We start from the raw sequence: 23,209 nt of genomic DNA, 5'->3' as shown, positions 1-23,209 counted from the left end.
CTGATTTTGTTAATCCTAGCTTGTATACTCTATAAATATAGCTTACCAATGTTTGATGACAAAGATGTATTTTTGGATTTATGGTTTAAACATTTAAAATTTTTTTGTGATTCCTTATTTGTATAACCTTATTTGTGATTTCTTATTTTATTGTGATTTCATAATCTTCAGAGACCATCTAGTATTTTATAGGTCCTTTTGAGATTCTTTGAAAAGATTAAAAATTATAGGATATCCCAAATTTGAGTAAAATATCAAAGTAAAACATGGATTCTTTTAATATGGACTCACTATAATAAAAATTGTAATACATGTACTTGATGCCAACAAATCCAACACTCTGGGTTCCTGATAAAATAACCCATCACTTATGACCCTCACTATTTTACTGGTAAGCTTTCATCTTGTATGTACCCCAAGTCCTTTCAGAGCATAAGTAGGACACATTATAAAAATATAATATGGTGCATCTTAATATTATCTTAATATTAGAACCATATTTTGCAAAATGAAGAATTATATAGGATTTTTCCTTCTTCCAGAGATTGGTCCCTGGAGATTTTAAAAAGGTATTGCACCCTTATTTATAAAATGGAAGATAACTCCTTAGTTTTGATAAATACAAAGACTAAATTTTAAATTGCTGATTTAATTAATGTCACACTGCTCAGGCTGCTTGGATAGAAGTCTGTGAAACCTGAAATGTTTTAAAATATTATATACTCTGGCTTTCTGTTTGTAGTTTGGGAGTTTGTCTACCATTCAGTAGACAAGTCCTGGGTTTTTATTGGAGTTGAAAATGTTGTAAGACCAAATGCATATAGGAAGCCATTTGTGGTAGAAAGAATATACCTAGAATAGTTTCCAGGCTGCACAAGGGACACACATGCAGTGTGTTTATTTTTTAAAATTATAGTTCTGCTTTAGCCATGACCCATTTTATAAATATTTCAAGATGGAAGCATGTTGTTTCAAATGTTATACGTTTGTTTCAGGCTAGAGACAGGACTACAAACAAGATATATAATTTTAAGCATTTATTTCATTAACCTACATTATAGTTGATTATATAGTTTTGTTTCCTCCAAATACGCCTCTTTTTGTAACAATTTAATATGGACTAGGAGCTTAAACAGCTTAATATAAGAATCAGGCTAAAAATTATGGTATCATAGGTCCTCTTTTCAGATACCATATAATGAAAACAGTGATATCTTTCCGCACTTAGAATAATATTTAGAATAAATCTTAAGAATAATTTTATACAGGGGTGCCTGGGTGGCTTAGTCAGTTAAGTGGTTGACTCATGATTTCAGCTCAGGTCATGGTCTCATGATCGAGAGTGTGAGCCTCACATCAAGCCCTGTGCTCATGGTGCAGAACCTGCTTCAGATCTTCTGTCTCCCTCTCTGTGCCTCTCCCCTGCTTATGCTTGCTCACTCTGTCTCTCTCAAAAAAAGATAAATAACTGTTAAGAATTTTTATAAATAAAATTGGCGACTTTCAATGTCAAAACTAAAATATAGGTGGAAACAATCTCAGAATTCTTCCCAGAGAGAAGGGACTGAAGTGGGAGCACGCACATCAAGTTCAGATGTTCCTGTCCCCAGAGAGTTAAGAGCATGGTGAAGGAACAGTGGGAAAGATGAGTAGGGAATGCTTCTGGTATTCACTAAATCCTGTGGGAGCGATACTGTCCCTGCAATAGTTCTACTTAATCCTTCCCTTTTTCCACATCCACTTCCTGCTCTCACCTTATCCCTAATTGCTATGGCTTTACCCTTAGAACAGAATTAGTTGCAAGTCTTGATTAAAAAGGGACCATTGCATCATCATTTCTATTCAAGAAAGCTTAGCTAAGTCACCCACTTTTCATTTAGAAGAAAGGCTAGTTACACGTATCCTAAGAAACAAAGATCTGGGAGAAAACAGACAGCAAGTGAAGATATGCTATTCACCTTTAGAGAACTTGTGTTAGGTAGTTCCTTCTCCTTGTGGAGATAAGCCTCGTGTGGCCTACTGTCCATTTCGTTATGGTCTCTGCAGCTGGGACAGTTAAGATAATAGCCAAGACTGAGAAAGACTGCTGAGGAGATGCTTGTCTTGTTATAGTGATAGTCTTCTGTAAAAGGAGGAGTTTGGACCGGAATGATCATGGGATTATATCTAAGATTTCTTTCTTGTTGTGCTCTGTATGAGTCTTTTCCTTTCCTTCCCTGTGCTTAGGACGATACAGGCCTAGGAAGTCCGAGAATGTGCAGTGTACTCATTACTGTCGGTATAAAAGCGGATGGCTGTTGTAAGAACCTAGGGAACCCGTAGCTGCTAGCTATGAGGAGCTGTAATGGGCTTTTGATGTCATGTGACTTACATCGTCAGAATTCATAATGGGTATTCCTACAAGAAAATATTGCATTAGAAAGCAGCCCCGGGATAAAGAAAGTATGAATTAGAGAGGCTCCAGGTTATTAACTATTTATTGTTTGAGGTGACATCTTTTAAAACTAGTTATGAGTTGTATTGTTCAGTGGATCGCATTTAGATTTTTAAGCAAAGAATGTGTCTTAAAGATGATAATTGAGCTAAAATATAAGCACCGTAAGGGCAGGAACCCTTCATCTTTTAGGCTGATGATGTATCTCCGTGATCTAGCACATTGCTCAGCATTTAAGAGGCCCTTAGTAAATGATTGCTAAATAGGAATCTAGGTTTAATAGCATTTCCCATGTTACCTGATAATATAACTAAGGCACCACTACTAGTCCTAGTTGAGTGATGTTTTAGCAGTGTTTTTCCAAGACTTCCACTAACGTCACCCAATAAACAGTGGAGAGAAAAAGACAAAAGTGTTCCTTTGGGAGTCTTGAGAATAGACTTGCCCAAGTAGCCTGCCTCAAGCATAGTATCAGCTCCTTCTCTGTTTACATAATCATAATCTTGATGTTGCTTTTTGTAAAAATAGTTTTCCCTCAAAAAAACCTTTGAAACTGGTACTTCAGGGCGACCCACTGTGTTTAACCCATCCTCTGAGAACCCCCAGCACACTGCCACCAGGAAGGAATGTGTCCTCTGAAGAGCAAAGGCACAGTGCAGTTGCAAGCAAAATAACCAAGAGGAAATAACCTTTTGATTTAAAAACACTATACAAATGAAGCCACCATGATAACATTACACAGGCCATAAAAGGATGTTTCTTTTTGTCTGGATCAATATGAAGAATTTTTCATATCACTTTATGTAGATTCTGTGCTTCACACCGTGGTCCCAGGGGTTGACATAAATTGCTATGTACTACTTTAACTTATAGACTCTTCTTACCATCAAGGAGGTCCTAAATAGGAAAAGCGTGCATGAAATTAGCCTGAAGAAAATACTGGAATGTGGAATTTGGCAGACGAACAGTATTTATGTTGGAGCATGGATGCCATATTCATTGTAAAATCTTCCTAGATTACATGTTTCTCTACCTCCTCTAATAGCAATTTCTGGAATGTAAGCCATCAGGTGAAGATTTCTAGTCAATGTTGTAAGGGAAGGTGTGGAGATTTGAGCATCAATGGTGGTAGAACAAGTTCACAAGAGGACTTAAAATAGCACAGAGTATTTATGTGGGTTCTGTCTTACTGTGTCCTTCTGAGTGATGGTATATACATCATAGGAACAAACATCTTTCTTTTTGTTGTGGTTTCCTTTGTTCACTTTTGTTATGTTGCTTGCTTTTTACTAGCCTGAAACACGAGGTCTGTTCCATACCCCTTCACCTTTTCCCCAGCACAGTTACCGTGCCTTCTTATTTGGTTCCAGTTGGTAGCTTTTTAACTTTTCAAACTATAACCTATAGTAAGAAAGGAAAATGTTTTATAGAAAAACCATCATAGAAATAAGTGTATGTGCGTCTGTGTGTATATGCGTTTTTGTGGTACACACCACCCACACACATGTAAATAACTGAAATAAGTAATAAGGCTAAATAAAGACACATATATTCTGCATACAGTGTCCCCTGATATTTTCTATTCCAGTCTATATATTAGGAAAAAACCTATTCACAACTCAACTCACCCAATTGATATCATAGCCCCTTTAATGGTTCCTGATTAGAGTTTGAAAAATCCTGGCCTAGAATAAATTCACATGTTACTCATTCATTCAACACACATAGCACTTCCACTAAATATCAAGGGTGTTAGGTTTTCATACAAACAAATATTGAGAAGCAGTAAGGTGCTTCTGCTGTCCCGCATGTATCATTCTTTCTGAAGCATGTATTGGATAGGAAAAATTCAGTTAAAAAAATAGTGAAGAATAATTGGGGCACCTGGGTGGCTCAGTAGGTTAATCATCCAACTCTTGATTTCAGCTCAGGTCATGATCTCATGGTTTGTGAGATCGAGCCCCTTATCAGGCTCTGTGCCGACAGAGTGGAACCTGCTTAGGATTCTCTCTCTCTTTCTCTCTGCCCTTCCCCTTTTCATGTTCTCTCTCTCTCTCTCTCAAAAGTAAATAAATAAACATTTTTTAAAAATACAGAAGAACCATATAAGAACAGGGAAGGCATAAGGCAGGCATTTTGATTTATTAAGATAATTGAACTGGTACTTTTCCTCCCCAAAGAGAACAAACCCCAAGTCTAAGCCCATGTTTGTAGCATACCCAAGCTATGAACATGAATATTCTGGGAAATAAAGCTGACAAGTAATGGCAGGTAATCAAGCCATGTCTTAATGGATCCTACCAGGCAATCAACGGTTTGAACTCTGAGGAGCTTGTTACCTACAGCGAAAATATTTAGGCAGGAATGGACTCACCAAAGGGCACGATAAAAAAGCAGTAAGAGAAATAAATTTAAGAAAACTGGAAAAATAAGATTCATATATCCCAGACTAATCCCTCTGTCCTCTCCCTCACAAATTCTTTTTTTTTCCCTCATTACACTTTTGTTTTAATGGGTGTCAAAATTCTGTGACAAATTTAATTATCTTTTTGCAATATTAAAGTTGCCTGTAACTGGGCATCCTGGCCTGCCCAAACTGCCTCTGACTTTCCTCATCAGAATGACTGTTATTAATAATATTAAATTCAAAATGAAGGGCATCTCACAGATACTTAATTGTATGCCTTTTATGTACTAGGTATTGTTCCAGGAACTAGTGGTGAACAGATGAAAAATCTCTTCCTCGTGATACTTAGTTTAGTGAATATGCTCTAAAAGTTGAGTGGTTTACATTATTCAATCTAGTTGTGAAGAGTAAATAACCCTTGTCTTAGTTTTCACCTTAGCATGAGGTGAGGTTCTTGGTAAGGGTTGTAGCTAGTCCTCAGACTTGTCTCTTCTTAACGGAACTAAGCTCAGATTCCTTTTTTTAAATATTTTTTAATGTTTATTTTTGAGAGACAGAGAGAGGGACAGAGCACAAGCAGGTGAAGGACAGAGAGAGAGGGAGACACAGAATCCGAAGCAGGCTCCAGACTCTGAGCTGTCAGCACAGAGCCCAACGCGGGGCTTGAACCCATGGACAGTGAGACCATGACCTGAGCCGAAGTTGGACACTCAACTGACTGAGCCACCCAGGCGCCCCAGAACTAAGCTCAGATTCTTAACCTGAGTATCACCAAGGGTCTGGGATGGCAAGTGAATTATCATAGTTATCCCAGGAGTAGCTTTGTAGTCAGCCTTGAGAGAAAGACAGTCAGTCGGCAGCTTATATCCCAGGTTGGCTTTTCAAAAATTTTAAGATATTTGTATCTGTAAATTTAGGGTGAGTTTTGATTTATTAGCCAATGTGGGGAAAAGAGTAGAAGCATTGCAAATTTTGAAATGCTGTGCTTTTAAAACTAATGTTTTCATTGGAACATTTAGTTGCCCCATAATCTGATTTCATAGATTTCATATATTGACTGCAAAGTAATTATTTAAAACACACACTTATGTTTTTTACTAAGATATTAAATTTCTTTGCTACCAGTATAGTGTTTTTTCAAGCAATAATTATTTTATTCTTTGAAGTATTTTTATTTGTGATATTGAATAAATATAGTTTCTAAGAACTACCTATCCATACCCATTTTTTATTATTAATATTTACTTAATGAGTATCTGCCACCTGCTAAGAATATACAGAGAAGAATAAAACATGGTCTCTAACTTTCAAGAACTTTGGCAGTGAGTTTCATGGTAATTTTTAATGTGCATTAAATGTTATTTAAAAGTTGTTTACATTCTTCTGTATCTTCAAAACAACTTCCTATAACTTTAAGAAAGTTTTTTGTCCTTTGGACATACAGTTTAAGAGTAGATTGTTCTTTCAACTCTTCATTTCTAAAACTTAGTACGTAGATGCCTGCTTATAACCAAATTAAGAACAAAGGTTGGTAATCCCTGTAGAAAAGATGATGAGAGAAAAAGTTTAGGGTGATTGAAAATATAGATGTCAAACAAAAACTGGTAGATTCTTAAAACAGAAAAGAAGTAAAAATGGAACAATTGATTTTAAAAGACTGCAGTGCTTTTCTTAAACACTCTTATTTCTATAATTACTCTTCTATGGTTGATAATTGGAAGTATACTAGCCTTTAAAAGGTTCATGTCATTTTATTTCCCATTTGTACTCTGTGTAATACCAAATGATAATATTTGCATATAATCAGTGTTATTGACTGGCATTAATAATAACCAGATCCTTAGCCTGTATAACTTGTTTTAAATCAATAGAAAAGTAATTATACCTATATGCATAGATGTATTTTAAAATATATTGTTAAAAACATATAAGTTAAAAGATTATTAGAACAAAAGGAATGTTCTAATAATAAACTGGTAAGAATATTTATTTAATTGTCTATAATTATATATCAGAGTAAATGAAGCAGGAGTCTTTATTCTGTACATTGCAGTAATTTGACCGTTTATATTTAAATCTCAAGCCTCAAGCTGAGAAATATATCCTGAAAGCATTTAATATTAAGATTTTATTTTTGCTAGCCCTAAGGAGTTCCTTCTTTCTTTAATTATGTTGTTTGCAGTATTTTCAAAGCTATTCCTACTCAGCTGTTTTTCTTTCCTCTTAACTTCCTATGATGCATATATTATAGAAGGAGACTTATGAATTCCCTCTTGCTTGGCCACAGTTTAGAGAACTGTTGATAATCTTTACTATAAGTCTTAAGACATCAGAAATAAGCTTAAAGCCTAATTAATATTTAGGACTTTCTGTACCAAAAGTGGAATATTTTATATCCCTTTAAAATGATTGTGTTTTTTCTCCTAAGGAAGAAACACTCTCCCCTGTGCGTAGGCCTTGCAGGTGGGAAAGCAGAGCTCTAAAGGGAAGATCGGGGCTATCAATGATGTTTCTGCCTAAAGAGGACGTGTGTTAATGCTGCGGCACTTTCTATCCATGGTCTCCTCTCCAGTTTGTTTGTTTTCTTTAAAGAATACAAGAGCAATTGTTTTTTTTTTTTAATTTTAATTGTTGCAAAATATTCAAAATTTCAAAAAACCACAACACATAATTTTATTATCTGTAACCTAAGAGAGTAGATTCTATAATGTTCTGAGTCCTATGATTCTAGTTTTCTCTGTGTGCCATTATCAACATTTAAAAAGTGTTCTTTGTCCAGCCAAAAGGTAGTTAACCAAAGTCTCTATAGGGATATGTATACTGATTTCGACAAGACACCATCTACAATGTAGAAATTCTAAAGATACTTATAAAACTAAAACTTGCGGTGCTGTTTTGAAGCACTGGGCATCAACCAGCCTAATAACTCTATTTCCCTATTAATGTAACTTTTATATAGGTGGAATCCCTGTGTAATCTAGAGGACTTTGCAAGTTGAAACCATTTAGATGCCCTCCTTGTGGGCCTAAGAATGATGACATTTCTGCAACTAATGACATACATACCAAGATTTTTAAGCAAGGAGAAGCATAACTCAAAGTTCAATGTGAAGTTTTTCTTCTATATATAGATCAAGAAGATATCAAAGACAAACAGTATGCTCAGTTTTTAAAAGAAAGTTAAGAAAAGACATTAGCTCTTCATGAGACTCAGCCTAGCCTTTAAAACATTGGCTTAGGGGCGCCTGGGTGGCTCAGTCGATTAAGTGGCTGACTTTGGCTCAGGTCATGTTCTCACGGTTTGGGAGTTTGGGCCCCACGTCGAGCTCTATGCTGACAGCTCAGAGCCTGGAGCCTGCTTTAGATTGTGTGTCTCCCTCTCTCCCTGGCCCTCCCCAGCTTGCACTCTGTCTCTTTCTCTCAAAAATAGATGTTAAAAATTTTTTTTTAAACATTGGCTTAGCCTAAAATGAAATATTTCCAGCAATATTCTGAAATCTTTGCATTGCCACATTCAAGCTCTCTAGGCTTGTCAAAATGAACTGTCCATACGTCATCTAGAAATTTAGTAGAGATCAGCTAGCTTTTTTTTTTTTTTGATAAAAGCATTTAATTAGTAAGATACTGGCCTATGTTTGTGTTAATTTCTTACCTATCTAACATTAAAGGTAAAAGGAAGAAAGCCAGATTCCTAGGGGGTGGTGGATAGGGAAAAAGAGTCTGACAAAAGGGTACAAACTTTTACTTGTAAGATGAAGAAGTTCTAATGTATAATGTGGTAACTATAGTTGATAATACTGTAGCGTTTAACTGAAATTTGCTGAGAGTAGAACCGAAGTGTTCTCACCAAAAAGAAAGAAAAAAAGACAAACATGTGAGGTGACGGATGTGTTGATGGAACTCAATTACGGGACTCTTTTCACAATGTATACTTAAGTCATGTTTTACACTTTATTACAGTTTTGTCACTTATACGTGAGTAAATCTGAGGGGAAAAGAATCAACTGAATTTTGAAATATTCTTTTAACAGGTTATATCAATCAGTGAAAATTCTATATTCCTTTGGCATCTTTGTGACATATTCAATTCAGTTCTATGTTCCGGCAGAGATCATCATCCCTGTGATCACATCCAAATTTCATGCTAAATGGAAACAAATCTGTGAATTTGCAGTCAGGTCCCTCTTGGTTAGTATTACATGTAAGTATTACTACATATTTATATCATAATTATTCTTGTTGAATTGCTTATAATTAAGCTACTTAAGTTATATTTTTTAATATGTTAAAAACAATTCATTCACCTCGCTGAGATACTTTTTGGGTTAAAATTCTGTTGTTCTACCACTATGTAAGAAAAACACAAACCAGATCCTATCATACTTAAAAGAACTACTCAAATTATTATTTTGAAAACTACATCAATGGTGATTAAAATATATCTAAATCAGATGCATAAGGGACTCCTTATATTGTTCATACACATTTTACATCGGTTTTCATTTTCCTCAGGTTTTTTATTTCCACTAACTTTTGTGTATTTAACAGTTTGATTCTCTAAGACTACCTATAGAAATGGGTTTTATTTTGTTTGGGTCTTTAATTATTTCAGTGGCTAATTTATATTATTTGAAGGAATATATAATCTTGTATTAAGGTTTCACAATGTAAAATGCCTCCACCAGAAAGCATTAAAAATGGAGACCTGTGGAGAAGAAACTTGATTGTGGTACAGTGATATACTAGAAATAGCATGAGTTTTGGGGTCATACTGACCTGATGGTTGAAACCTACCACTCACCTGCTGGTGTCTTTAGGCAAGTTACATAGCATCTTTAAACCCCTCTTTCCTCAACTTTGAAATGAAGATAAGATTTCCTTAATGGCATTTTTATAGAGTTCAAGGATATTAACAAAGTAGCCAGCATTTATTATTGTCACCATTATTATTGTAACCACAAATATAAGATGACCATAACACTGAACTAACTAATGGGGTTGCCTAGACCTAGAATGACCCATTAGAAATGGGTCAGCTTTCTGTGGAAGAAAACCATCTTGGCCCATTCAAGGTGAGAGAAACGAGAGAGCTAGAAATTCGAGGCAACTCTATAAATTGCAGTGAGCAATTTGGGGTGGATCTTATGCCTAGATGTAAAGAAGAAGCAAAGCTGGGAAGAAGAGATGAAACCTGTTTTCCAAAGTAATCATTTAAGTGAATTGTATCAACAATAATCATCAGAAATCACGCTGAGGAATGAATTCAGTAAGCCCTTACTCCAATGACTAATAAAACATTCAGTAGGAAAAAATTATTTTAAGACATTTGAAATATTTCTTACACATTGTTTTTATTGATATTTTGACTACTACATAAAAAGACTGATTTCAGTAAAAGTCCTTTTAATATAGATGTAAGACTATAAGTTCTGAGAGTATATCTCCTTTTAAAATTACTGAAGTTCGGGGCGCCTGGGTGGCTCAGTTGGTTAAGCGGCCGACTTCGGCTCAGGTCATGATCTCGCGGTCATGAGTTCGAGCCCCACGTCAGGCCCTATGCTGACAGCTCAGAGCCTGGAGCCTGTTTCGGATTCTGTGTCTCCCTCTCTCTGACCCTCCCCTGTTCATGCTCTGTCTCTCTCTGTCTAAAAAATAAATAAACGTTAAAAAAAAACTTTAAAAAAAAATTACTGAAGTTCACTTGAAGGAGCTTGAGGAAAACATTAACGGGATTTAACACTTCTGATATTTTGAGAACTCCATCCATTTCTGCACATTGGCTGCCATTGTTATGTGGAAGCTGCCTGTCTGCTGAAGCACAGAGCACACTGCATATCCGCTACCATGACTTTATTCCCAGAAGCCACGGGCTTTTTCTCAAGAGCTGAGTTCATGGCACAGAGAGTTGCCAGTTTTCTTTCCTGCTTCTGTCTTTTAGTTAAAAATAGTGAAAGCTATTGAACGGTATATGAGGGCTATATTTACAGCATGCTTTGGACAAAGAGAACACAGACCAGGCAGTGTTCCCTTCTACTTCATTGGGACACATCATTGGACGCTGAACTTCGTTTGAGTCTTGGGCACCTCCTGGTAAAGGCCAGTTGATATTCATGGCAGGACTGTTTTTCATCTGTTCTCTAGAGCACTTGACAAGCTTTTGGGGCAGGCTCCTCGCTGATGAATGTGTACACAGCTGATGGGACCTCATCGTGTCCACAGAGCAGGCTGTTCACCACTAGCAGTGAGAGTGGAGGCTCAGCTGGAGGTGCTTTGAAAATTGAATAACCTATCAGTGTTCCATAATCCTTTCCAAGTACCGAATCTGGGTTTGTAGGATTGGCCTTCAAAGTAGTGGGCTTATCAGCTTGGGTTGCATTGGTTTGTCCAAGGCTCTATTTAGCATTTGAAGCATCATTTCAAAGTATCTTCTTAGTGGAACTCAAAAGCTTGGAAAGATGGGTCAGACTCATCCTAGCTGTTGCCTGTAGGCACCTTACTTGCTATAGAGGCTTCTCACAGGTGAGGGAGAAGAGTGAGTAGAAGCTGGCCAGTGGCCACCATCGACTACAACAGATACTTTTAACTTTAAGAGCACATCTCTAGAAAGAACCTGTTAAGTTTTGAATTGTAATGAACATGGAGACCAATGTTTTGATTCCATGTTTGACTTGAATCTGTAAAATATGCTAAATACTCTTTATTTTTGTTATTATCCAATTCATTGATCTTTCTACTATTTTTATTTTGGAAAGTTTTTGGCTTTGGGAGCATGCTTTCTGGTTTTAGGAGATTATGACTACAAAGCACCAAAAAATAGAAATCTTACTAATTTGTAGAATACTAGAGAAGATACACTAAAATCTTTCATTTAAGTTAGGTGCCACTTCAGGTGAGGAAAGATACGATTTCGTAACCTCATATTCTATCTTAGAGTCAGGAGGTATCTGGGGAGTACCATTAATTATTTGTGTGATTAAAATTTATGTGCTGGAGTATTTCTTACAGTTTTGTTGTTAAATACCAAGTATTTTGTTTTTTTCTCTGATACATCTTTTTTCACCCTACAGTTGTCAAGAATGGACTTAAAATAGGATTTTTTTTTTTATGAGAGGAAACTTTATGCCTTAAAGATACTTTCTTTTTCTCTATACTGTAGTTTTGGCAAATAGTGAATAAGCTTAATTGGTTTTTAGTAGATCTACTCATAATACCTGTCTATAAAGGACATAGGGCAGCCTATTTACAGTAATCCTATAGTAAATATTTGTAATGAATAAATTGCCCATATTCTAGACTATCCTTTGTTTCTGTGATTTTGAGTGTTTATATATTGATTTTGCCTAAAGTGTACATATTTATCTTCCTTGTCTACTAATAGCATTATAAAATAAAACTTCAAGCCATTTTTTACTAGCGTGTATCTACTGATTTTATAACATTTTTTTTAAGTTTATTTATTTTGAGAGAGAGAGGGAGGGAACAAACCAGCGGAGAGGGGAGAGAGAAGGAGAGACAGAATCCCAAGCAGGCTCTATGCCATCAGCACAGAGCCCGATGTGGGGCTTAAACTCACCAACTGTGAGATCATGACCTGAGCCGAGATCAAGAGTTGGACGCTTAACCGACTGTGCCACCCAGGCGCCCCAATTATATAACATTTAAAGGATGACTTCAGCTAATTGATAAATTTCATGATCAAAAGTGTTTGATAAATGTCTGAATAGATTTTAAAAACCTATAGTGTTCGTCCACATGCTTTTTCAGCCATATTTCACTTGATTTTTCCTAGTAACAGCTGGATTATTGAAAAACATTAATGAGGAAAGATGAATTCCAAAAAGAAAGCCTCTTCCGATGGCTCTGTTCTGGTCACGCTTATCCAGCCAGTCTGTTATACTGCCGTCTGCTATAAATAGGTAGAAATGTGTCTCCATGAAACGGATGTAGTCACTGAAATTTGCGAGGTCCTAATTGTGTTTGGGAGTTATGCTTATAGTGCCCTTGAGAAAAATGTTAAGAGAATGTAGCAAGCATCCGTTCCACAAGGAATCTACTCTATGAAGCATTTCCAGTTTAGAGTTTCAACTTCTTCCAAGTCATTTATCTTATTTAAGAAACTTTACTATACTTCAGTCCTCTAGGTGTGAGGCTAGGTTTATAATTTCAAAATAATTTTTGGTTTTAGATTTCAAAAGAATTTAAATAGGAAATAACAGATATTTCCGAGAAACCTAGTGGTTCCAAACTAATCCCATATCCTCCGGGAAAACATTGAGAGCCACAAAAAGAATAGGGGAAGGAAAAAAAACACCCATAACCTAAAAATTAAGAAGTGGAGAAACTAGTAGGCTGCACCCTGAAGACTTCATTGCAAAGAGCCCAAGTTAAATTATATACACACCACAGAAAGGTTGGCAGGAGACAGAGAGACTAGAAATGAGGAAAGCAAAAGTACATAAACTTAAAAATAAAGAGAGGGATAAAAAAAAATGGAGCTTTAGGAGACAAGTTAGGGAGAGCCAGCACAGACCTCGATGGGGTCCTCAAAGCTGGGACTCTGGGGGTGGAGTCCTCCGTGGTGGCAGCGCTGACATGGCTGTCACGGGGTACGTGTGAGCAGACTCCATTGTCTAGCTGCTCCAGACCCTCAGCAAGCCGTTCAGTGAACCATTTTAGGACATTTTGAAGCAGGAGTAGGGGTCTTAGTTTTTACAGACCTTCTGTTGATACCTTTGTTATGATGAGGGTAAGTGAGGTCAAGAAAGTGCAAGATCAGAACTTTCAGAAATTTGCCAGTAGTTTGGAAGAAAATCCTGTCAACAGTAGTAGTAGTACATTATTTTGTTTTCATTTTTCATTTTGAAATAATTTAGAAAAGTTATAAAAGAAAGTAGAGTAGAAAAGTTATGAAAGTTGTTTACGTAAGAAAATCTGTTGAAAAGTCACCGTTCAAGAAATGTCACTCACTGTTTTGGTTTCCTTGTGTGTTTGACAGAGTCTTCAACAGGCAGCAATTTAGTTAGTGCCTACTTGCATTAATTTTGAAGTATTGAAAATACAGTAAAACCTTGGTTTGCGAGCGTAATGCATTCTGGAAACATGCTTGTCATCCAAAGCACTTGTATATCAAAGTGAATTTCAAGAACCATCGGCTCGGTTGGGATCATGTGACATTCCGTGTCATGTACTACTCGTATTGCAAGACGTCGCCCGTTTATCAAGTTAAAATTTACTAGAAATGTTTGCTTGTCTTGCAGAACGCTCGCAGAACAAGTTACTTGCAATCCAAGGTTTTATGTATCTACATTTAGTGCTCATTTAAGCAGTATATATTTAAATAAAGAAAATACGTATTTTCATTTTCTAGGTGCTGGAGCAATTCTGATTCCTCGTTTAGACATTGTGATTTCCTTCGTTGGAGCTGTGAGCAGCAGCACATTGGCTCTGATCCTGCCACCTCTGGTTGAAATTCTTACATTTTCTAAGGAACACTACAATATATGGATGATCCTGAAAAATATTTCTATAGCATTCACTGGTGTTGTTGGTTTCTTCTTAGGTACATATGTAACAGTTGAAGAAATTATTTATCCTACTCCCAAAGTTAGAGCTGGCACTCCACAAAGTCCTCCTCTAAATTTGAATTCAACATGCTTTATGTCTGGGTTGAAATAGTGGAAGCAGAATTATGAGTCTTCTCCTTTTGTCTCAGTTCTGAAAATGATTAAAATAAGAACTGGTAGAGTCCATTGCCATATGTCTAAAGTTAGAGCCAAACTCTCTTTTCTTTTGGCACAATAATGACATTTCAGTAGTAAACTGTAATTCTTTACCAGTAGTGGTAAACTATGACAGATTCTTTGTTTTGAGTATTAATAATAATTTCAAAAAATGTTAGTTTTGAAAATACTATAAATTAAAATGTAGAAGAATTAAAGAATAAAAAGACTTCCATTATTCTTCATTCAATCAGAAATACTCTAACCAAGATTCTCTTTTACGCCCATGCTCCTCTTTCCCCACCCAGCTGAGGAGAGAACAAAGTTCCAACAATAAGAGAATCAGAGAAGGACATAGTTCACAAAAATCTTCAGACCATCTCGGTGAATGTCAAAGTGTACTTTGTGTATAATGTAAAAATATCTCAATTGTGTTTTTATTAGAAAGCCAAATACTTACGAATCACCCTTGCAAGGATAGAAAACTCTAATGTAAGCATCAGAAATCTCTAAACCAGAATTGTTCTACACCATTCTATGATGGTGGTTGACCTGCACAATGAAAATCATGAGGTGCTGTGGAGATCCTGATTTAGTGGGTCAGTCACATTTGGAAGAGACTTTAAGGGTTATCCAACACAATTCCCTTGATGTCCAGAAAGGGTAAGTAACTTGGTCAAGACCACTTAGCTTTGAGATCAAGCAAGAGAATCTGATCTTTTTACCCCAGTCCAAGATTTTTTATTTTTCACATCACATCCAAGAAAAATAAAGTATGTTCAGTTTAGCCTTTAGTGTTGCATCTACATAATTATATTTTAAAGCTCAGAAAGCCGATCTTTTAGTAATATATGTGACCTGAGCATAAAATCAGAGAACTCTAAAAAGGATGCCTTACTGGTACATAAACCTAAACAAGAGAAAGAAAGTGTTTGTTTGTTTGTTTTAGAGAATAGAAAGCACTTTCTGGTTTAACTGCTGGTGAGTTGGAGGTGCCCAGCTATTCTGTCTGTGGCTGGAACTCTCATTATTTCTTCTCTTTCTAGGGATTGTAGGCACCGTTTTTCTTAATGGCAGAAAATAGGTATCTGACAAAATACAGGATTTGTGTATTATTTCCAGCCTGTGGCTTTCCTGATTATAGCCTTTTATCAGTCTGAATGGGCAGAATTAACAAAAAACATGAATTTATACTGAGGAAAAATCAAGGCAATAATAGACTGTCTACTAAATATTGAGATACTCCAGGTTTCTTGCAGAGAAATACCTTGTATTCATATTTGTCAAGCCCAGTTATTAATGAAAACAAGCTCAGTTGACATGGATGAAAACTTTTAAGTTTAAAACATTAGGAATCTTGATTTTTTTAAAAAAATTCATACATTAAGACATTTTTAATCAGGCTGGTAATTTGTAATACTACAAGATATCGTCAAGATCACTGTAGTATATGTATTCTATATTTTTATATGTAAATGTGAACTTAGCTCAAGTATTTTTTTGCTTTACATCATTAATGAGTCATCAAGTACAATTCTAACAAAGTCTCAGAAGCTTTATTTTTGTACAAATTCGTAAGAATCAAACTTTTTTTAAACACTTACATTAGATATCACCGATAATTTTTTGTGACACTTTTGTATCAAATCTATTACGTTGAGCTTTCAGTCACACTGAGAGAATGTGGAAGAAGTTACAGGAAAAGTAATTGTCATTGAAACTGTTACATAGTTGTGTTTCTAAGAATAAATTAGGTTTTTTTAAAAGAAATGTAGAACTTGGTATAAAATGACTTGAAAACCATTATTTAATAGAAAGCACTATTACTTTGCCAGGTATCTTCAGATATTTCTAGTCTATGCATGAAATTTTATTTTTATACTTTGACCTGTTTATTTTCCTTATTCATCAAATTCAGTGAATTTCGAATAGTTGATTATAGCAATAAATGAATTTTAGCATGAACAGAATGTTGAGTGCATTATCAGCCAGGCTTCCTTATGTAGCGAGTGCTGAATCGACATCCAGTACTTAGTTCACTAAGTGATCAACACTTTAAATATGAGAGGAAAGTCGAGATGGTGAAAGAGGGGCTAAAAAGGGAGAGACTAGTCCCAATTCTTAACAAGAAACTATTTAGATGTAAAGGATATATGCACTCTTCTTTAAGGATTTTTGATGAAGCATATTTTTTGCGAAAAAATCAGTGTCATATTTTTCCTCTGAAAATTTAGTTTTAACAAGTTACAACGTTTCAAAAGATTTTTGGAGAAGATATTTTGATTAGAACAGCTGTTGCTTTTATTTGGGGGCCTGGAAAAATGAGAGTGGTTGCACCTGTCAAATTGTGTACTTGATGTCTAGGTCCGTTACATGATGGCTAGGGCGACTTCAGCATTTCACCCGCCACTGCAGTAAAAAACCCTCCTCTCTGAAAGTGAGTCAGGTGCCTGAGAGGCCTTTCCACCACTGAGGTAGAGGAGAGAAAGGAGAGCTTTACTCACCTCTGCTGACCTCTGCTCTAAGCCAGTCATCATCAGCACCCTACGTTCGAAAGGGTTTTCCCAGCTCCAGAGTCCACTTGTCAGAACGCTGGCTTTCAGACCTTTCGTATCGGAGGCTCTTCTTTTCCCCACATGGTCAGATTTCTGCACAATTAAATAAGAATTGGGGTTTGTTTTCCCTAGGTAAAGACCAGTTGGTATTATGTTATCAAATAAAAGAGTGCAATGTATTAGCAAATGCCACATCATGTTTTAATTCTGTCCTTGCTGGATTCTCCTTTATTAAAACCATTTCTGCCTCCCACCTAAGCAGTGCACTTAAATTAACATTTTTATAGGCATTTTATGCAATGTGCATGTTGTAAATTTCCTAACAGGGCCTAATTTCATTCAGTATTTTCAGAATAGTTACAGGAAAGCTGTCTGACTGCAAAGCACTATAAAAATATTAACTGGACTATTAATTAAAGTTCCGCATTAGTGCCATTTCTAGCTGTGGCGAAGTGCAGGTCTGCCTCTAGCTTACCTGGGGCACTTGGTCACTGTAGATGTCAGCCCAGCCTCTGAAGTACATTTGTGTATGATAGTATACAGCCACATTAGGTTTTCACCTCAGTTCTTTCTTTATTTAAAAAGGACAGTGTACAGAATAAAGATAATGGAAATAATAAATAATTTTAAAATCATACCCGTGGCTCAATGAATATTTTCTGTTGAGAAATAAAAAAAATCGGCAAAAATACCATTGATCATGTAAAATGAGTTTTGTTCTTTTTTAATGAGTATTTTTTGTTCATTTTGGATTACCTAGCCTCCTCCTTCATAAGAAAATTTGAGAACTTTGATCTAAAAGGTGAAATAAGACACTTCCTAACATGACGTGGCCAACTGTAATAAGTGATGCTTTCTTATGGACTATCTTGTTTATGCCACTAGTGCTCACTGGGCTAAATGCCTTAATGAAAGTGGCTGATTTCCACCTAGAAGATAGGAAAACATGCTTAAGAAATGACTAGAAATGCTATTTATTGCCCTCTGATAAATGACAACTCTCATTCTTAAAATTTCATATTAAAATTAGCTAGTCCTTACATACACACACACACACACACACACACACACACACACACACACACACATACACCAGTAATCTATATGAATTAGATACTAATATGAATATACCATTTAAATTGGGTCCAGAAAGATAATGCATTCGTTGAAAGATCACTCCAGAAATTATTCCATTAGAGTTTTCTTGATAACAGATAGGAAATTACATGCTTATATCGTGAATAAATTAAGCTGTGGATTTTTGTTTTTCAAAATGATTTTGTTAGTTTGAAAACTTAAGTTATCGTTGCACTTGAGTTCTTTTTCTTTTAACTTATTTTTCTTTATTATATGAAGAAAACTGTCTTAAAGTACTGTAACTCTTCTGAATTTTCAATAAAATACAATTATTTTGCTTGCAAATGCCTTTTTAAATGAATTTGGCTTTTATAAGCTTAAGTGATATTGACAAGTGTCATAAGCTGAAAATGGCACTCATATTCTCATAATAACATTTTAATCAGTCTTTGTGGTTAAATCTTTGTCATGTGTGATCTTCGGCGTTGGAAGTTGATATCATGTGCCTCCAAGATTTGAGAGCAGAAGTTGATGAAAAATGAACACACTCAAACCATGACCTGAGCTTCCTACAGAGTGAACACAGAATGAACAGTCTGGCGATGCTGCCTCCGTGGTTTAATGTCCCATTCTCTTAGGTCAAGAATATGTATCACTCACACTTTTAATACGCTTTGCTTGCATTATGCCAACTCACCATATCAAAGATCATGAAGATAGTTATACCTTTAATAATAATCCTGCTCTTGTGAACCTAATGTAAGGGCAGGCCATAGTTCATCAGAAGAGAAACAGCAGCATTACGCTTTAGTTGTGAGAACTTGGCAACAACCTAAATGTTCAACAATAAGGAAATCATAAATTGTGATATATTCACCTAGAATACAATGCAGATTGTATTAATTACACTATTGTCATACCAAAGATGAATAATTTTGGAAAGAATACATACATAAAATTAATTTTTAATTGCAGCTCTGTAAAAATAATGCTTTTGAACCGAGACGAGATACACAGAAATTGGAACCATAGTGTTAGGAAAAAAGATGGGTTACTATTTTTAAATGAATAGTAAAGGAAGGACTGTGAGAGAAATAAAGAGGAATAAAGTTATAAAACCTTAGTAGGAGTACATGCTCTTAGCCAGCAACAGAAGGAACGGGAGGACAAGGACAATAAACATACAGTAGGGATAGAACAAGGTACAGATGCAACGAAAAGCCCCATGGGCTACTTGCTGAAGGAAAACATCAAATATGACCACTTTGTAAAATTAATTTTAGTGTTTTTTTTAATGCAAAAGATTTAGAATGGTGGTTCTAACATATGCAACATGGCCTCAAAATTTTGCACATAAATTGGTGTGGTTCACATGTCAAAGGACTGGTTTGATTTGAAGTTTCCTTTTAAGTGTAGATTTGTTTGAAGGCTTAAAATGGTGGGAGGGAATCAGGTCTTCTGGTCTTCAGAGTTTTCTGGTGCCATGAAGCACAGGACTCATTGGTACCGGATGGCAGAATGCTCCTCAAACGAAAGCTGATACATTAGTCTCGCCAAGGAATTAGGGAGTAATTTCATTTCCCTCCCTCCTGGATCTTGATCTGGGCTAAAGGATGAGAACTGGACCCAGAATTCCCCTGCCCCCTACACACACCCTGCCTAACTTGCACTAAGCCGAGAGGAAAGGGGGGTCGAGTGTGGATCAGGCTGAGCAGGTCTAGAGCTGAACAAGAACGCAGACAAAAAACTAAGTGCAGAAGGAGTGCCTTCAGATCACAGAGCCACAGGGTCTCCTGTATCTTTATAGCTCCAGCTTCTCACAGTGCTCTAAAGGGCAAAAGAATAGGTACTAGGAAATTGGATATCGCCACTCTCCTACCTTAAATCTTCTCTCCTTCCCCAATCTCAGCTATGCAAAGACCACGCTCCTCAACGTGGCTCACCGGCAGTTCTCACTCCCTGCCTCCCCTACAAGTTACAGTAACGCCCACATGCTGGTTGCCCCACAAACAGCGCATATTCGGTTTCCACCTGCACAAGTCCATCACGTCACGCTGATATGATTTCCTTCTACTTCCACCCCTGTGTTTTTCTGGGCAACCCTTAGCTATTGGTAAGGCTCAGTTGACACATTCCTTCTATCAGCGAGCCTTCCTATCCATCCTCTCCTCTCCCCTGTTCAGAGTGAGTTGTGTCTTCTTTCACGCTAGCAAATGACCTTGGGTTTATTATCACATTTTCCACATGGTTTGACAATCCAGTTTCTGTGTCTCTCCACTACACTGGGAGTTCTACAAGGATGCTACATATGTTCATTGTTTGGCTTCTTCTCTGTCCACCCATAGAGAGGATAAGCTCCACGAAGGAGGTGATTTTGTCAGTTGTCTTCACTACTGAAAATCCAGTGCCTAGAGGAGGGCTGGGCACATCGTAGATGCCTAAAAAATATTTGTTGAATGAATGTATGAATTGAAAAAATAACAACAAAAAGCCCATATTAGAGCTCTGGCACGTAATTACATCTCCAAGCACAGGGGCAAAGTCACACTTGTTATACTGTCCCCTGTACCCCATGCCTATTTGTTTAATGACTGTCACCAACCCTCTTCTGTATGCTAACCCAGCAGGCTGCAATATTATAAGCAAAGACCCCCAATTCTGAGTGTCTTATAGAAAATCCTATGAATCTGTCAAACCTTAACATATTCAGGACCTCCTGGTAGACCACGTGAAGTCTAATAAGAAAGAAAAAGCTGAAAACTCCTCCTCATAAGCTTTGATGTCTTCATGTTATACATAAACATATTGAGTTTTGTAGGAAAAAAACAGAGGTTACACTTTCTACCCATTGTTTAAAAAATTACATATGACCTACAATGCAAGTAGTCCATTTCTGTCTAAAAAAGTATAAAAAGAAGTATCTGTCTAACGTATGACATCTAGTCTTGATATCTGAGAGTACTTTCCTGAACTTTTGATGCCTAAAAGTTCCGTGCTTGTGGAAGAGTCATGCATTCGGTAGTTTTTGGGGATCCTCTCACAAAGGAGAGTATTCTTTGGCTATTCTGAGAAGCTACCTATTGTCAAGCGCGTCACAGTATATGCCATAAATACACCCCAGTAAAAATCAAGAATGGGAATCTACAAAGGGGTACATGCATCCCAATGTTTGTGGCAGCATTATCAACAGTAGCCAAATTATGGAGAGAGTCCAAATGTCCATTGACTGATGAATGGATAAAGAAGATGTAGCATGCATATATATATATATATATATATATATATATATATATATGCATATATGACTCAGCCATCAAAATAATGAAATCTTGCCATTTGTAACAATGTGGATGGAGCTAGAGTGTATTATGCTAAGTGACATAAGTCAGTTAGCAAAGGACAAATACCATGTGATTTCACTCATGTGGAATTTAAGAAACAAAACAGATGAGCATATGGGAGGAGGGGAAAAAGAGAGAGAGAGAGAGAAACAAACCATAAGAGACTGTTAAAGATTGAGAACAAACTCAGGGTTGATGGAGAGATGTGGGTAGGGGATGGGCTAGATGGGCGATGGGCATTAAGGAGAGTGCTTGTTCTGATGAGCACTGGGTGTTGTATGTAAGTGATGAACTCCTGAATTCTACTCCTGAAACCAATATTGCACTGTATGTTAACTAACTAGAATTTAAATAAAAATTTGAAAAGAAAAGAAAAAAAAAGAGTGGGAATCTATAAGTGTTGGGGAAAGGGACTGTTAAGACGATTGTTTTGTAGAAATAGCTAGAAATGCAAAGTGAAAATAAGAAGCAATGGATATCTGGAAATTGGAATTAACTGAAGATCCATTGTTCCATACAGTGTCTTTCATGAGACCTCACCCATGTCTATTATTTGCACAGAAAGCAGAGTGGGCTCTAGGACCACCATCAGAATTTTCAGTACAAAAGTGATGGATTTTGCCACTAGGAAAAGACAAGAGGCCTCGAGATTACTCTCATATAGTTCAGGTCGCCTTCTTTAGGATATGCTTGTATGAGTGTAGAGCCTACTTAAGATGCTCTCTCTCCCTCTGCCCCTCTCCTCCACTTGCACACTCTCTAAACAAACAGAGAAATAAATAAGTAAATAAATAAATAAGTAAATAACCAAAGTGTCGGAAATCACATAATATCAGTGGTGTATGATGTGGAAGGTCCTCATCAAACAGGTATTCCGGGAGCGATGTCACCGTTCAGCTAATGCTGTGTAGTACATATATGAAGGACGTGCTCAGTGACTTTTGGTTATTACAATACAGAAAAGCCACACGGGAGAAGGGATTTTTAAGTTATTTGGGAGCCATTATGTAGACTGGACATGTGTTGTGCTCAATTCTGACAGAGGCCCAGATTCTTACAAGATTAGAAGAGTGGCCTCTAAATGCAAATCCGTACCCTTGCTTGGTTTTCAGAAGTTAATTAGCCATCTACCATAGAGCCTCCTGATTGCAATTTTATGTTTAAGAAAATAGTGACAATTATAGTATGATCAGCTTGTAGTTGTTGCCTGTGCATATTTTTAGCCCATTCTGCCAAGGAATAGATAGATTAGAGTGATTAGAAGACACTGCTTTTCCCTACTGACAAATGCTGGCTGGCAGAGGGACATGTGCTCTCAGGAGCTGTGAACTATGGGATGGGGAAATTCTTTCATGACATCGTTAATGCCAACGATGACCATTTCAATCATTTCAAATATGTGGGCTCTTTCAGCGATATCCTCCATTATCCTGACAAGCCTGAATTTATCACTGCAGGGATGAATTGTTGCCAGTTTTCAATGATGAAGATACAGTGTCAGGATTAAAACAAAACAAAACAAGCTGCGGTACAAACGTCGCGGTCGCTTTCTCACTAGAAAAAAGAAAGCGAAGAAATCTTAGGTATGTTGAAAAGCCACATCAGGATGCTGCAAGAAGACATAAAGAATTGTTCAACAGAATGCAATGCAAAGAGTGGATTAGGAATTTATTTGTC

The 23,209-nt window shown here is 36.6% G+C and overlaps 1 protein-coding gene across 2 annotated transcripts in view; it reads left to right on the top strand.

Annotated features, from left to right (window-relative positions):
• The window catches only part of SLC36A4 (solute carrier family 36 member 4), a 50,751-nt gene extending 32,215 nt beyond the window's left edge, over positions 1–18,536 (top strand). For both annotated transcript variants that reach the window (XM_019450073.2, XM_019450074.2), the window contains 2 exons: positions 8,872–9,041; positions 14,208–18,536. In XM_019450073.2, coding sequence (XP_019305618.1) covers positions 8,872–9,041; positions 14,208–14,515 — 478 coding nt within the window. In that variant the 3' untranslated portion in view covers positions 14,516–18,536. The remainder of the gene's footprint in view (positions 1–8,871; positions 9,042–14,207) is intronic.
• Positions 18,537–23,209: the final 4,673 nt, after the last annotated feature.

This window comes from Panthera pardus, unplaced genomic scaffold (assembly GCF_024362965.1).
Source record: "Panthera pardus isolate Hobbes unplaced genomic scaffold, ASM2436296v1 HiC_scaffold_12, whole genome shotgun sequence".
In the NCBI taxonomy this organism is placed as follows: Eukaryota; Metazoa; Chordata; class Mammalia; order Carnivora; family Felidae; genus Panthera; species Panthera pardus.
Note: the sequence above shows the minus strand (reverse complement) of the source record. Positions and strands in the feature narration are given on the sequence as shown.